The sequence below is a fragment of the Hydra vulgaris genome, chromosome 01 (genome assembly GCF_038396675.1).
Source record: "Hydra vulgaris chromosome 01, alternate assembly HydraT2T_AEP".
Lineage (NCBI taxonomy): Eukaryota > Metazoa > Cnidaria > Hydrozoa > Anthoathecata > Hydridae > Hydra > Hydra vulgaris.
Window position 1 is genome coordinate 11,030,001 of NC_088920.1, and position 17,072 is coordinate 11,047,072.

The 17,072-nt window shown below is 27.6% G+C and overlaps 3 protein-coding genes across 3 annotated transcripts; 1 reads left to right on the forward strand and 2 right to left on the reverse strand.

The window, feature by feature from the left end:
- Nucleotides 1-1,134: 1,134 nt before the first annotated feature.
- LOC136074083 (zinc finger BED domain-containing protein 4-like) lies at nucleotides 1,135-2,408 on the reverse strand. Its single transcript, XM_065786383.1, has 2 exons — nucleotides 1,623-2,408; nucleotides 1,135-1,560 (listed from the first exon to the last, which is right to left on the reverse strand). The coding sequence occupies exons 1-2, from the start codon at nucleotides 2,406-2,408 to the stop codon at nucleotides 1,135-1,137; spliced, it is 1,212 nt and encodes a 403-aa protein (XP_065642455.1).
- A 5,909-nt stretch (nucleotides 2,409-8,317) lies between these two features.
- LOC136074084 (uncharacterized) lies at nucleotides 8,318-9,415 on the forward strand. Its single transcript, XM_065786384.1, has one exon. It carries the CDS (start codon nucleotides 8,318-8,320, stop codon nucleotides 9,413-9,415), a length of 1,098 nt encoding a protein of 365 aa, XP_065642456.1.
- A 3,869-nt stretch (nucleotides 9,416-13,284) lies between these two features.
- On the reverse strand, nucleotides 13,285-16,796 carry LOC136075102 (uncharacterized). The gene is made up of 3 exons (XM_065787369.1): nucleotides 16,614-16,796; nucleotides 15,704-16,099; nucleotides 13,285-13,327 (listed from the first exon to the last, which is right to left on the reverse strand). The coding sequence occupies exons 1-3, from the start codon at nucleotides 16,675-16,677 to the stop codon at nucleotides 13,302-13,304; spliced, it is 486 nt and encodes a 161-aa protein (XP_065643441.1). The 5' UTR covers nucleotides 16,678-16,796; the 3' UTR covers nucleotides 13,285-13,301.
- Nucleotides 16,797-17,072: the final 276 nt, after the last annotated feature.

The following is a 17,072-nucleotide window of genomic DNA, read 5'->3' on the forward strand; positions in this document are numbered from 1 at the left end:
AATTTACCCTTTTAAATAAGCCGGCAAATGTAGACCTTTTAGACCAGTCAGTCGTCGAATTTCAAAAAATAAGGACCTTTTTTTTTACTTAGCAAAAATTTTAATTGCACCCCACCACGTGACACCTACTAGTACCTGGCCTGGTGGCAGCTCAATGATTAAATGATGTTTTTTCCAGACAGGAAAAGAAAATAAAGACTGGAAAGAAAACAAATTGTCCTCAATTAAGCTGTTTGTAAAAAAGCTCATCAGATAAACAAAAAAAAAATACAAGTGTTTTAAGTTACTAAGAATTATAAGTGAAAACAAGTTTCAGTTCAATTCGAACTCTTTTAACATTATTTGATAAAGAAATGTTTTTCATTATTCGTTTTCTTTAATAAAAACTAACTGCTTCAATAAGCTCGGCGCCAGCCGATTCCGTAGCTCCGTATCTATTAAACCGGTTGAACTAAATAAACATTCTGATGGTACCGATGTCGCTGGAACTGAAAATGTTACCCGTGCAATTTGTGTCAAAACCGGGAACAATTTTTGATTAGCTTGGAAAAATTCGATGGCACTATTTTCGTAGCTCTGAAAGTATTGCAGACTGTAATCTTGTATTTTTTTTTCCAGTTTATCATTGTTTTCAATTAAATAACAACATGATTTATCTGTTACAAGTTCAATTAAGTTGATTGGCTTTCGTCTTTGGTTATTAACGAATGTAGTAGTATTTGCAAACGGTGGCGTTGACGATTGCTGAAATGTTTTTATGGTATTGTCAGTTGAGCTGTTTGATGAGTTTAAAGTGTTATTTAAACACTTTGTTTCAATTGTTATATCGATTTCTTCGGATTCTTTTAGATGCATTTCATAAAATGTTTTTATAAACATTTTTGCCTTTGTAATGCATCCATATCTATCGATATCATTTTTGATAAACTCAAATTTACGAAATTTGAAATCAAGAAAAGTAGCTGCTAAGAGAAAATCATTAGCAAAAACGTATTTAAAACGTCCTTTTAGAGACCCTAATAATTCCTTTTGAAAAGTCTTAACTAGTTCTGTAAAAATGGGTTGCGATTCAAGTATTTCATTTAGTAGAGAATACAATGTTGGAAACAGAAATGTTACTGTAACATATTTCTTTCAGCTAAAAAGTTTTGTTAGCTCTTTAATTGGGTGTAACAAATCACATAAATCCTCCAGCACCTTAAATTTATTAGCAGTGGGAAGATAGTCTTTTATATTTTGGTATTCAATGCTTATCATATCCAACGCAGTTTTATTAGTAAATATAGATTCAATCATATCGAATTGGCTATTCCAGCGAATAGCTATATCCTGTACTAACTTTATTTTAGTTTCATATCGAAGTGTTTCTTGAACTTCTCTTAACTTTTTTTGTAACATCTCTAAATGCTTAAATGAGCCAACAATATGCCTACAGGATGAAATTACCTTGGCAATTTCCAATTTGCCTTCGTTAATTTTTTCAATTTCTTTAACTTCACTTTCTGTAATTTCTTTATTAATTAATTTTCCATTACCGTCGTAATTCTTTACTTCGTGACACTTTGAACCATTTTTTAATTTTTTTACTTTTATATCTCTTGTGTTTAAAAGATCGTTTTAACCACAAGATTCAAACGATGACCAGCGCATGGAATCTTAAGAACATTATCATCAAATTTATTTACTGCAGAGAAAATGTTTGCACCTGAGTCAGTAACTAGTGCAAAAATCTTAGTACTGATTGACCATTCACTGAAGATTTCGTTTAACGTATTAAATAAATATTCAGCTGTTTTCACTTCAGACATAAACCTAAGATCCAGGTTTCGGTCAACCAGAATCATATTTTTGTCAATAAAATGACAAGTCACGAGGTAGCTGTTTTTACTCAATGATGACCAAACATCACAAGTAATTGTAATGAAATGACATCCCTTCAATTCTAGCATTAAAATTGATCTTAGATTGTCCGTAATTAATGGAATTAATTTTTTGCTCACCGTATTTATGCATGGCATTTTGTAGCTTTTGTTTAACTCACTAACTAAATTTACAAAATCTGGATGACGTACTATCGAAATCGGCTGATCAGTACCAACAATAAAATTTATCAACAACTTGTTTAATTTTTTATGACCAGTCTCTTCAAAACTATTTTCATTACCGCTCTCAATATCAGATTTATCGTCATCGTTGAGTAAAATTGTTGATTTTTTAGATATTTTTGAATTAATGCAATGATTAATTGATAAATGGGGTTGCGTTGAACTGGTCGAATTGTTGTAAGGTAGAATCTTATAACATATACTGCATTTTGTTTGATTCTTTTGGTCTTTTTCAAAATATGTCCAAACGAAGCTTCGTTTTCTTATTCCTTTCTTAATAACGGATTTATTTGTTTTTGACATGTTTATTCAAACTAAAAAACAAGTAGTTTTTTTACTCGTACGCATACAACAAATATTAATAAATTAGTATCTCATGTTATTAGTAAATGTGTAACACATGTTACTTCACTTAGGTTACCGAGCGATTAAGGAGATTATTATAACTTTAGTTACATTTAGAGTTATGTAACAAAAAGATTGCTAAGGTATAAATATAGTTGTTTGAAATCGTTGTAAATCTTATCTAAATAATCACTAGAGAGTAATTAGCCGTTTACGTTGCAACAACGATTTCATAACTTGCGTTAGAGGCCCTTAGGGAATTGCACGTTGTAACTTTTAAACTTCATATTTATATCATTTAGGAAAAGCGCACGAACTTTTATGTAAATTCTAAATCTAAAATTTAAAACTTACGTTATGCAAATTAAAAATTAAAAAGTGTTTAAACTAGTGTTGCTATCGACTTTGACTAAATCGATTAAAAGTCTACTAGTCACAATTAGTCGACTTTGAAAAATCTAATAGCGGATCTAATCGACTTTGGATTATCTAGGACTAATCGACTAAAAGTCGATTTAGTCAAATAATAGTACTTTTACGTTGCATTTCTAATATCTTTTTATTTGATTGAACATTATAAATCTTTTTAATTTTTTTTTGTTTATCAAAAGCAAATATGACTGTTGAATAGAATGTAGTTTTTTCAGAGCCGGAATATAATATTTGCCCCCCTTCCTTTCATATTAAATTAAAAAATTAAAATATAGTATCTCCCTCCATCCCAACAACTTCTCTCCTAATCCAGCACTAAGTTTTTTGTTTACTCAGTTGAAGTTCTATTTAGAGTTTGAGTAACTTCCAAAAAAATTACTTTTAGTTACCGGTACCGGTATCTGCGGTCACTTAAGAACAACTAAAAGTACTCAAGAGTAACTTATAATACACTGAAAGTAGCTTCACAACGTCTTCAGGTAATTATGTATGGTAACTAGAATTAAATACCGCCTAAGTTAACAATTCGTAATGTTAACAGTCAGTAACTTGCCGAATCTTAGTTCTAACATAGTGTCTAAAAAATAATATACAAACAACCAGGCCTGAAAAGAGGTTGGGAAAGATTCATTGGGTGTGTGTTTGTAAAAATAATATTCTTCTCATCTTACACTATTTTTGTATACTTTTTCTCTATTTTTACTATATTAACATTTTATTTATATTATTTTTTCATTTCTTCAGTATTTTTATAAATAATAAATAATCAAATTTACAAATTTCTTTTTTCGATATCCCAATTAATTTAAATCTAAAATATTGTTAGTTAGCTTCTGTATTTCTGGGTTTACGACTGATCATTTAACGAGGGCTCGCCAAAAAATGGTTTTTACGCATGTTTTTTGGCATCTGCCTTTTTATAGTCCAAAGATTTTTCCTGACGGCCCTGCATTATTAAACAATTTCATAACATATGACAATAATTATTATATTAAAAAACTTTATAGTTATGTGTTGTTTTTTTGTTGTTTTTTTTTAGCAGTCTTGGCATGTGATTATTAAAAAGATTTTCATACAATATCGATACGATATACAGTGCTGATCCGTTCCGTTCTTCAACTAGGACTCTAAAGATAATTAAATTGTGAGACCCTTCATATCTAAATAGTTTATTTTAAAACTTATATTTACTTTTATTTTACTATTTTAGACTTATATTTGTTTTAAATTTATCAAGAAATCAAAAGGACTTTTCCACAATATTAAATCATTTAGACCTAGCAAAACTTATCCTGCGTGGCGTTCATATTGTTTTGTTTCATTAATATTTAAGTTGTATAATTTAAAAACATATAAAACAGACGTAAATTACTTGATTTCTTTTATTACTTCCCCCTCCCCCTCACATTTCGACTAAATCGGCTTTTATTCGACTTAGTCGATTTCAAAAAAGTGTTATTCGTTCAAACTATAATTTCAAAAATTTTAATATAAGTTCAAAAGTCGACTTTGGTTGACTTTTGAAAATATATTAGTCGACAGTCGAACTTTTTAATAACATCACTATAGTGATGTTATTAGTGCTAGTTGTTATTAGTGCTGTTATTAGTGTAACTAGTGCACTAATTTAAATATAGTTTAACCAAATATAGTTTTGAATTTTATTTTGAATTAGAACTTCAAATTTTTTTTATTCAATATTGAATGAATATGCTTTTAAGCATCTTTATTCAATAATTAATAAGTAAAAACATGAATAAGTGAATAAATAAAAATTTAAAAAGTTATACGTTCAAAATTTACAAGTTAAATTGTAAACAAAAACACTTTAGTAGCTTTTGCTATAGGTAGGTTTTATTCATTTTGAGAGAGCTAATATTTTATATAAAACATTTCACCCTGTAGATGTAAGGGGTCATTTTCAAATTATGTCACGCAAAAAACTTTTCAGATCTCCCTCCTCCCTTTTCCACAAAATGTCACAAAATATCAACCCCCTATCTTATCCTGAGGTTTCTAATCCCTGCAAAAGAACCGTTGGGGTTCTAATCCCTGCAAAAATATTTCGAAGCAAATTTTAGAATTTCGAAAGTGAAAAATTGTTTCGGTAATATTTTCAGAGTTTCGAAATCGCAAAAATATTTTGAAACAAATTTTACAACTTCGAAAAGTGAAAAATTGTTTCGGTAATATTTTCAGAATTTCGAAATCGCAAAATTATTTCGAAAGAAATTTTACAACTTCGAAAGTGAAAAATTGTTTCGGTAATATTTTCAGAATTTCGAAATCAAAATAATATTTCGAAGCAAATTTTACAATTTCGAAATGAAAAAATCGTTTCGATACAAAATTAATTAGTTTGAAATTATTTTGAACTTACCGAAACAAAAATAGAGTTTCGAAAACTTTTTTTTTTATCGAAAATTCAACATTTGCTTTCGTGAACAACCTTACTTACTTTTTAAGGTAGAGTTTACCATTACTTACTTTCTAAGGTAGAGTTTTGCGCAATTATATTGATTAATAAAATCGTCACTTGTTAAGTTGACTTCTTAAACCTTTTTTAAAAACCAGTTAGAAAAAAATTTTCGATAAAAACCAGATAAAAAAAATAATTGCTATGCAAAACCCGATAAAAGGTTTTTTAATTTTGTTATAAAAATAAGATCAAAAGAGCACGATTTTCAAGTTTTTGTCTAAAACAATCGTTTAATGATATCTATTGTTTAGTTTTTAATTTTTAGCTATTCGACTTACTGGAAAACATTTTTTTGGCATTTTCTCAGAATTAAAAAAAAGTTGAATTATCTGGTAAATCTATTTTAAATTCTTGCTTAATGGATGAATGTTTGGATTCTTTTCCTTGCATAGAAAGATCACAAAATGTACTCCATAACCTTTAATTTCTTTTAAAATTTTAGATGCCCCAAGAAGTCCTTACAGACTTATCACAGAGCACTGCGGAAGAGCATTTAAAAGGAAGTTTACACCTCCTCCCTTACCTTTGAAGATTTCTCCCGTAAGAAAAGAACATTATAACTAATTTTCCAAACTGTGCTGTTACAGTTAAGAGGAAAAAAATGTGAAAATGAAATATTCATTTTACAGAAAGCAGTAACATTCTCAATATAGATTTTTTCAATAACATGTAATATCTAATTTTTTTTTAAAGCATTTAAAGTTGTCTAAAATAATAGATGAAGTTAATGATTTGCACAGAAACCAGAATGCATGTATAGTTTAGAGCAGATCCTTTTCTTAATAAGTAACCTAACGATTATTTAATACTTTTTCTGATGTATTTTTTTTAAAGCATTCAACACGCAAAGTTGTCCAAAATAATAGATGCAGTTGATGTTTTGTACAGAAGCCAGAATGCATGTTTAATTTAGAGCAGATCCTACTCTTAACAAATAACCTAAATATTAGTTTGTTATAACCTAAATAATCTAAAGATTAGAGCAGATCCTATTCTTAACAAATAACCTAAAGATTAGTTTGTGGATTATTTTATGTAAATAACTAGAATTCAAAATATTAATCATCAAACTTTGAACATACTTGGGATTAATCGCTTATTGATCTGCTACTTGAGCTATACCTCAAAAATGACTTCAAAATTACTAATTTTTAGTTATTAAATAATCTAGTCTAAAATATAAGAAGCTGAAACTTTGTTTAAGTATTCAATGATAAAACTTTCTCAATATTTTTTTTTAGAAACCGCTCTGTAACAAAATCTTTTTATACATTTAATGATATTTCCTAGAAAAAAATTTTAAGTCTGAAAATCTTAAATTTTTTTTAAGTGATTTCTTAAACTCTCATTAAAAGTTTTGAGTGAATAATTCAAGTATCACCATAAGAAAAAAATTATAAACAAAATTTTTTATAAGTATAGGAGCTAGTTGGCCGCAGGGGTAAGTTGACGAACTGCGTTTATCTTCAGAGCCTTTCAGCTGAAAGTGACAAAAATTACACAGAATCTTCCTTATTGACGATTTCATCATTCACTATAGTATTGTCAGGATTTGCTCATGCGCATGGGAGATATTAGGATTTATGTGTTTTATGAACAAAAACGTAACTTTTGGAACATCAAAAAAATTATTGTTAAAGTTCCCGTCACAATTGGTTTACTATATCCAGTCAGACTTTATTTCAAAGTTGCCGTTTTTCAGGATCTATAGACTGTTGATTGAAAAAAAGGCTCTCGGGGTAAGTTGGCAAAATTTTCACGGGGTAAGTTGGCTCATAGCATTTATGAATGCAAATTTTATAAGTTACCCAAATTCATACTCTTTGAGACTACGCTTTAATATTTACAAAAAAATGTGCTGTTAGAGGTACCGAGCTCATAGAGTAAAAACCAAGCCAACTAGCCCCTGTCTCCCCTATTTTATTTTGAACATAGGCTTGTAAATATCAAAAAAAAAAAAAGACAATAAGTTATGTTAAATTTGAAAAACATTGAAATAAAATTTTTGAAAAAAATTCTTTTTTTTTTTCAATTGACGATTAAAGACGTCTATAGATTTTTATCTTTATTTTGTTTTATGCTTGTTATTAAAGCTTAAAAATACAAGTTTTAAACTCAAAAAACGCACTTATACGGCTATTACAATAAAGTAAGTTTTAAATTTTTTTGTTGAAGGAATCTAAACAACGAATACTATTTTTGATTCCAAAATTGATAGGGCAAAGAGCCCTAATAATGGCCGGATCTTGTTAAGAGCCAAATTTGGGTCCGCTTTTATTGCATTTATTTAATTGGCGGAACAATTTATCTAGTTGTTGATTATACTTTTCTGTTTCTTTAATATATCTATGTTTTAATCTAACTTTTATAAATGTTTTTTTCAGTCTTGATTTTAAGGAAATCTTATTTTTCTCAAGTTTAATTTAAGTGAATATTTTATGCCGTAAAAAGTAAATTTTGGTTTTTTCATGAAACTTTGAGACATATTTTAACGCAATATTCTTTCAAGTATGTCTTTTTGGTTTATTTTGATCTGTTGTGTACTTTAATATTATTATGTAAACTGTTTTGTTCGTCAATATACGATAGGCAGAAGCATCAATATAACCTAAAACCTTGTACTTATGTATGCTATTTCTGTTACATTGATGTATAGATATGTATGATAAGCATACTTTATGCTTGTATAAGTATTTGTTTGTGGTATCTGTATATAACCTTACAAAAATCTAATGTAAATACATTATCATAACAATGTAGTCAGTATTTTCTATCTTTTAGTTAATTTGAGTAATTATGGGAAAAACCACGAAAATCGCAAAAAAGAATAACAAGATAAAAGAACACTGCCTCTAGTTTTAATTGAAAGTTGAACCAGAAAGTGACAAATGTAAAGAGATTTCAGTGGTCCAACAGAGATATTAAAAATGCAATTGCAGCTGTTCAAAATAGTTTAATGTCGCAACGAGAAGCTGCAGCACAATTTAGTATTCTTCGGTCAACCCTTGGTAAATATCTTAAAGGCAATTCAGTTCATTTTGTCAAATCCGGACCTAGTCCAATATTATCAATGAATTTAGAGCTAAAACTTGTTAAATATGCCACAACAAGAGCTGAACTTGGATTTGGATTTGGAAAGAGACAATTTAAAAAATATGCATCAGATTTAGCCACAATGCACAATTTAAAGTTTAAGCGTTCAACTCCTTCAGAAAAATGGTGGCGCTTATTTAATCAGCGACATAAAAATTTAGTTTTGCGAAAGCCTGAAGGTACTTCATCAGTCCGTCATCAATGCATGCCTATGCCAAAAGTTGCTAAATATTTCTATTCGCTGCATGAAGTTTTGAGTGACACTCGTGCCCTTTTAAAGCCTTCATTAACTTGGAACATGGATGAGTCTGGGCTACAGATGGATTTTAAACCTCCTAAAATAATTGCAAAAAGAGGTACAAAACACCTTCAATCTCGCACATCTGGAAAACGTGAAACCATAACCATTATTGCTGCTGTAAATGCTGCAGGTGGTTTAGTACCTCCACATTTGATAGCAAAAGGTAAAACGGCTAGATCCCTTCATTCTTTTAATACTGCAAATGCACCATCAGGCTCAAATTGGAGTTTTAGTGAGACAGGTTGGACAAAGCAAGGAATTGCATTTCTTTGGTTCACTAATACTTTCTTGCCTAACATAGGTAGAGATAGGCCACAAATTCTCATAGTTGATGGTCACGATTCTCATAACTTTGTTGAGTTATTGTCTGTTGCAATCGAAAATAACATTTATATTGTCGAAATGCCAGCGCATTGTTCGCATTGGCTCCAGTCTCTAGATCGCACAGTATTTGGTCCACTTAAAACCTATTATAATCAAACATGCCATGAATTAATGAATGAATATCCTGGAGTTACTATTGACAAGTCAACTTTTTGTGGCCTTTTTAAGAAAGCCTGGGATCAAGCTCTCACAGCTGCTAATATTATTTCAGTTTCGATCATGTGGCATTTTTCCATACAATCCGTCTGCTGCTCCAAGCATAGCTTACTTGCCTAATTCTGTCTATTCCATACAACAGCTACTTGACTCAAATGATCTGCTTGAATCAAGTCTGCATCCAATCAAAACTGACACTAAAATAACAAGATCAGAATATGCAATAGAAGAGGAAGTTAATTTTGAAGTAGAACTAATTAAAAACCTGGAAATATGTCTGGATCTAAAATAGATAATAATTTGATAAACATTGACAATAATTATTTGATATGGGATACCCATTTGACTCATGAGCAGTTTACAACTTTTAATTTCTGTATTCAAAATGGCTACGACATCCCAGATCCCTTGTATAAATTATATAAAGAATTTAAAGTGAAACAGATTTCATGTACAAATACCATTTTAGAAATAGATGACTCTGTACCGATGCCAAATGAATCTATAGTTACTATTCCATTTCTAAATGAAACTATTATTCAGCAAGTTCCTGTGCCAAATGAAACAACTGGGCAATCTAGTTTTTTTCCAAATAAAACCACTAATGATTGTAATCAGATGCCAATTAAAGCCATTGTTCAGCCTATTCTGACACTAATTATGTTGTGTTAAAACCTTTCAAATAATGATAGTGACAATAATATTTTGCCTTATCCAAAGATATATACTATCAAGTCAAATAAAAATCGAAAAAAGGCTCAAAAATATTTTGTATTAACTTCTCAAGAAGCAATGCAATCTAAAGTAAATGATAAGGAGAAGAAAAAAAAGAAAGTCGCAGCAGCTGAGAAGAAAAAATTGAAAAAACAAAAAGAAAAAGAAAATAAAGCACAAAAAAAACAGGAGAAAGACATACAAAAGCTATCTAAAAAAGCTAGCTCAGTTAGAATGAAAAAATTCAGTTCAGCTCCTAAGATATTGGAATTCAATATCTCTTCAGATAATCAAAATATCTGTATTAAAGTACCAGATAATGCAATTATCTCCATCGATAATGAGCAAATGTAAATAGATTATTATCAACAGATTATTATCAAATTCATTATCAATATATTGTGAAAACTTATTATTATTATTTTAATATTATCAAAGCTTCTAACATATTATTGAAAAGCTTATTGTACATATATTGAAAATTGCATTATTAAATGCTAGTTGAAATCTTATAACAGCTATGTGCTAAAGCTTTTTTTTATTTAAAATTTGTTTTATGCTTGATTTTCTATAAAAGTAATTAAAAAGTTTCTTAACTTATTTTGTATTTCCTTTTTGATAGACTATCTTTTTATTTGAATAACAAATAAAAACTGTTTAAGTTTTTTTGTTTAATATCAACCAAAATAATATTTTTAAGCGAAGTATAGAATATTTTACTTATAAAAAAATTATCTTGGTTTGTAGTTCTTTAAAGTAGATCCTAGTTCATTATTAGGCTTTAATCGTCTGTCTGAATAATACTTTTCGATATATAATCATTCTCAGATATATTGATTTTAGGTAATGTAAGTGGCTCATAATAGGTAACGTTTTTTAATTTGCTGGCTATTATTTGGTCTACCCGGCCAATGATTGGTACAAATTTAAAATCTCAGTTTAAATACATTTTTATCTGAATTAAAAATGTTTTAAAATAAAAAAGGTTTGTATAAGGTGTAGACGTTGGTCATTAATAAAGCAGTATAAAAAAAAATTCACCATTAGTTTAAGACATCCTACACGACATTTTATAGAAAAATTGTGGCCATTAATTGGTCACTTTGCCCTACAGTACGATATAAAATTGAAAACAGCGTTTAAAAACACTTGTGATAAAGTTTTTTAATTTGAAATGTTTTTCTAATTCTTTTTTAAAAACTTTTTATAAAAACCACATCAAGTTCCGTTATATATTTGCCTGATGAATATCTTTAAAGTAACCTAGTTTAGTGAATATTTTTACTAAATTTCAATTTTGCGGGTAACATGATATTTTGAAAATGGAGTGGGAAATTTTTAACGTAAATTTCCCTCATTGAGAAATTTGTTTTATTTTCTACTTAAAATAAAATAAAAATTAGATTAATCTATTTTATTAGAAAAAAAGACCGCGAAAAGAAATACAAACCTGGTTATTTATCGTTTGGCAAAAAAGGATTTGAGATTTTTGCCAAAACGCAGAACAAACTTATTTTTGGGTTTCTAAGTATAAAGATTTATAAATTAATTAGGTAGTTTTCTTTACATTTAAACATGAAACATTTTAAAAACATTTAGTTCATAAATATCCTAAACTTTCAGAAGTAAAATGAAATAAGAAATAATTTTGAGAATTTTTATAAAATGGTGTTTAGGATTTTGTAAAAACGATTTACAAAACTTGTTAGGCGAGCTGCGTGTTTCTGGTGTGTTTAGAGAGATAAAAGTTTGGTTTTGAGGGCTCATTTTCAAACAATATTTGACTAATTTATATATAACAAAGCAATGCATATAATCGAAAAACAAACTAATTTAAAAAATCTTATACGTAATAAATAAATAATAATTTGTGTTAGTTGGTATTATTTAAATGTAATTTTAACTTTATGTAGAATTTCAATAACTTTAGGAATTTTCATCGAAATTTGATCATTTTCTTGTCTCCTATGGATATTGTAACTTTTTCTCTTTTTTAGGAATGTGTTATCAATGAATAGGTCAGGCATGACATTTCAAACCTAAATTTTTTTAGAGGTTAATCAGTATTTAAAAATAATGTACTTTTTTTAAAACAAGCATGAACTATTTTTTTAGTAAATCAGTCATATCATTTTCAAGTATTTTTATGGCTCCATTTGAATGAAAAAACTAGAAGCTTTGTAAAGATCATTTATCATATTAAAAGTAGTAGCCCAAGTACCTTGGGGAATATTACATATTTAGTAACAGTTGCGGCAATAATTCTTTATTTTTTGCACATTTTTTACGGTAACTAAGTAACGGAACATTTTCGGTGACTATAAACTTTTTACGGTTACTACGAACTACATTTAGTTAAACACAATTCTTTTTAATACGTTTAAGAAGACAAGTAGAACTGAGGTGGAAAGATAGTTTGGTTTGTTTGTATGTTCACCTGTTATAAAGATTATTTTAACTTATCATTTTTAAACCGTATTGGTTAATACCATACTAATGCTTGGGTATTTAATATTCATCCGGTTAAAATGTAACTAGTACCGGAGAATAGCCTGGCACAAATAAAGCCGTTTCGTAGTAATATAGATAAAGAAAAAAAAATTCTACAAAATTTTTTTTATTTATTTATTCAAACTACGAACTTTTACAACGATATAATAAAAGAAAAAACTGTACAAAATACTTTATTTAAAAAGCTCAAAAATAAAAAAATTTTTACATTTTTAGTTTAGTTTTTACAATACTTAAATGAAAAACACAAATGACGTATGACGTAGCTGTACAAAACATAATTAAAATTTATATAAATTCTTTAATTACAATAAAGCAGATATAAAGTGGAGGTGAGGTAGAGTAAACAGATATAAAAAAATTAGTGCAAGATATACCTTAGTTCATTAATTTTCACTTTGTGCAATGTATTATTTTTTCTAAAAATGGCAACAACAAAAAAGAACAAAAATTTAATCAATTCAATTAAGATGAAAGAAGACTAAAAAAAAGGTGAAAAAAAACTTTAAAAAAACAACTTAAACACATTAGAGATGAGCCCAATAATACACTAGGAGTGGTAAATAAAGATGTAAGCAAACTGTAACAAATGATTTGCAAAATTTATAACTTTTTAACTTTTTATGCTCATTATCATTAAATAAAACTAAGAATAAAATTGAAAAACAAAAGACGAATAAAAATAAATAAAACTTAAATGACAAAAAATAGTAAATAAAAAAATAGAAGTAAAAAATAACATGAAATTAAAAAAAATACTCAACCTTAAAAAGTGATCTTTTTAAACGCCACCATTTTGATCACCATCTGCAATAACAACATTTACAATTAGATAAAATTCAATTGGTAGCGAATAGACTTATAAAAAAACATGAATTCTAACATAGATTCTTAAAAACAACTAAATACTTTTGAAATCTAGTATATATTTAAGTTAAATTTATGACTTAAACTTGAAATCCAATCAAATTATAATTAATGACAGCCAATCAAAGTAAATGTGATGGCCTTAACTTGACAGCTAATCAAATTATACTAAATGACTGTGAATCAAATTATACATTAGTATTAGGAATGCTAAATTTGTTTTCTTTTAACTTTATAATTAAGGAGACTATGTATTTAAATAGAATAAAATTAAATAAAAATTATAGTTTTAAATTTACTTAAATTATTATTACTTAATAATATTTTATAATTTGAATTTCTGTTTTTTGCTTTTGTAATAAATTACATCCAGCAAAAATTCCCCTGCATTTGGGCTTTTGGTTGAGTGAAGTGATGTTGTCTTGATAAGAATTATTGTTCGCTACAGACCTCTCATGGAAAACATATATAAAATCAATTGTTAGTATAGCATCTGCTAAGGTTGCTTCTCTTTATTGAAGTCACCACTTTCTTAATCCTGATTCTGTTTTCTACCTCTACAAATTTTTTACTCGCCCCTGTATGGAATACTGTTGTCATATTTGGGCTGGTTCTTCTAATGATTCTCCTCCTCTTTTAGTTAAGTTCTAAAAACTCCCAACTAGTGGCTGCTTGCAGCCTTGTTTGAAGTTAATCAGAATAAAAAAGTAATAATAATGAAAAATAATGTCGCTTAAATGCTATTAAAATGCTATTAAAATAATAACAATATAAGTCTAATTTAAAGATCTAAATATGCTTATTCTTAGTTGTTCCTTAACAGTGCAAGTTTAGATCAAACACTGAAAGTATCATAAAAAGTTTTGCAATTAGATTAAAACTATTGCTGGTAAAGATATCACTTGAAACAATAATAGATTTTATTTGCCTTCACACGTATTAGATAGAATTTATAATTTAGATCTAAATATGTTTGATGAAGAAAAAAAAAAGCATTCTGGTCCTGACAGATGAGGAAAAAATTTCCCTTGCAGTTTAATTGCAAAGGAGATGGAGAAATTAGAATATGTCTGCAATGTTAAACCGTCAGCCACGGAAGAAGTGACTTAAGTAGAAAAGTTAGAGAAAGGAAAACTAATTAGTTTAAATTTGATACCATAATTCAGTGTGAATTAGGTTGTAATAAATCTGTTAAATGTTAAAAAAAATTATGTGATCTCAAAAACTGAACAAAACACCATTTAATTTGGTGGTAGATTTAAAGTTGATATTTGTAATCAATTAACAGACTGTAACATTCTATCTGCCATCTCCATATCAATCAACCAAACAATCAATTCATATATTCTGAAATAGTTGTTACATTCAAGGAAGTTTACAAATAGTACAAGTACTAATCTTAAGTAAAAACCTTGCAAATAAAAGCTAATAAATATATTGTTAATGCTAATAGTAATAATTGTCCACAGCAATAACAAAACAAACATTAAAAGTTGAACAAGTAAAGATAATAAAAATAATGATAATAATAAAAGTGGTAGAAGTAACAAAAACAATAATAACTATATCATTTAGTCTTCTTGCCCATGTATAATGCCAAATAAAGTAAAAAAACAGAAAACTTATATATATGATCACTTGTAATGTTAAAGATTTCAAACATATATGAGCATATGCGCTGATATCAAAACTTTTTAAAAATCAAATAAAAAGAAACAAATTGCTACATTATAATAATATAAAAGAAAAATTAAATGGATTTTCTTTTTAACATGTGCCATCACATTTAAATTTAACATGTACTATCACATTTTAAGATAACAAAGTCATGCTTTATTTCAGCCATTTTTGAGGGCCATTTTGAGATAAGCCATTTTTTCCTTTTTGTATTTTTGTATTTTATTTTTTTATTAGTTGCAGAACTGTCAGATATCATGGAACAACAGTTCAAGATGTCTAAAATAATGTGTAAGATTATAAAACCAAAAACATTTATGATTGTGGCTTTTATAACTTAATTGTAGATAAGAATAAATTCAGCTTTATATGACATTTTCCAGCTAATAAATATCTGTGAACTTTTTTAGTCTTTCAAAATAAGTCATAAAACTAAACTTTAACATTAAAACTAGATATTTCAATCTTAATGATATTGTCTATACTTAAACATTGATGTATAATTCCAATACAGAAAATTCTCACTTTCATATAATTAAAAAAACTCTAAACTACATACAAATAATAATTTTGTTTAAACATCTAAATGATTAGAAATATTTCAACTGCCAAAGTAATAACAACAATAAAATAACAGACCTAACACTTTAATTGTTATAATACCACTTGAAAATATATTGGGAGGTTCATTTACTTGAGAAACAGTAGCTGCACAGCGGTATTGCTTGGAATCATTTTTTTGGATGTTAACTATTTTAAAGCCTACAGTTCTGCTGTTGTCAAAAGGAACAATTTCAATTCGTGAGGCAAACTCATCGGAAGTAGAAACTGTCATAAGTCCTGTATCTCCAATTCGTTTCGTTAACTCAATTAGATCAGCATCGATAATACAACCACATTTAATACGTATTGAATTACTATGGCTGATAAAATCATTTGATGTTATCTGGTATTGCCATGAGAGTGTCACTGATCCTGAAACATTTACTTTTACATTTTGTAAATATGGAGAACTTTGCAGCCATTCAAGACAATCTAAAAAAATTAAACTTTTATAATAATCTGCTTCTATTCTACTTCCTGCTTTCTCTAAAGGTTTGTTATTTTTGTATTAAATTTGTTTAGCATAATACAAAATCATTTTCATTATACTTATTATAACATAATCTTAAAAACAATTTTTTTTTTTTTTTTTTTTTTTCTTCTTAGTTACTATAACTATTTTTTTTTTTTTTTGTGGGAAGATAAAGAATTTTATTAAAAATTTTAAACAGTTAAAAGAGAAATGAAATTTAGAATTTATTAAAATACTTTACTTAAAGTATATATTTTTATTAATAGCATATTATTACTCACAACATATTATAATAACTTGATATTAGATTTTAAAATTAAATATATATTTGAAAAAAAAAATTATATTTCAAACAAACTTCTTTAGTTTTAAAATTGAATAAATTTATTAAACATGTTAAAACATTGACAGTGAAAACCAAATTCTGCAGCTATACTTTTGTAATATGCAAATACATATCTATATTAAACTTACCATGTGGTTGAAAATTCAAGGCAAGTGTAATAATAAAAACGTTGTAAATATAGTAGAACGACATAGTTATATAAGATGTAAGAAGGTCGATATCTGGAGAAAATTTATTTGTGATATTCAGTAATATTCAGAAATTACGTAATTTGATGTCACGATTCTACTAAGGTTTTTTTTACGGAAATTTAAGTTTCATAAAAGAGAATTGCTCAAAATTGTTAATAAAATACGTCATCAAATTGGCACCTTATCAAAACCTATTACGCGTTATTTTATTTTTTATTATCCTGTTAAAACATTTTCGTATTACAGTGTTTTTTTATAAATTTCATGTTCCAATATATTTGTATTAAAAACATGCTGAATTAAAAGTGTTATGAGAAAAAATATGCTGCGACTGCTTAAAAATAACAAAGAGGACCTAAAGTCACCTAAGAATTAATTTGTTCAACAGACCATCAT

What these genes read in the sequence shown, in the direction of transcription:
- LOC136074084 (XM_065786384.1), top strand. Translation starts at nt 8,318, where the DNA reads ATGTCGCAACGAGAAGCTGCAGCACAATTTAGTATTCTTCGGTCAACC.
- LOC136075102 (XM_065787369.1), bottom strand. Translation starts at nt 16,677, where the DNA reads ATGTCGTTCTACTATATTTACAACGTTTTTATTATTACACTTGCCTTG. An exon ending in CTTGAATTTTCAACCACATG is followed by an intron (nt 16,100 to 16,613) that starts GTAAGTTTAATA and finishes TAATTTTTTTAG; the next exon opens with ATTGTCTTGAATGGCTGCAA. An exon ending in TATAACAATTAAAGTGTTAG is followed by an intron (nt 13,328 to 15,703) that starts GTCTGTTATTTT and finishes TTGTTATTGCAG; the next exon opens with ATGGTGATCAAAATGGTGGC.
- LOC136074083 (XM_065786383.1), bottom strand. Translation starts at nt 2,408, where the DNA reads ATGTCAAAAACAAATAAATCCGTTATTAAGAAAGGAATAAGAAAACGA. An exon ending in GTCATCGTTTGAATCTTGTG is followed by an intron (nt 1,561 to 1,622) that starts GTTAAAACGATC and finishes AATGGTTCAAAG; the next exon opens with TGTCACGAAGTAAAGAATTA.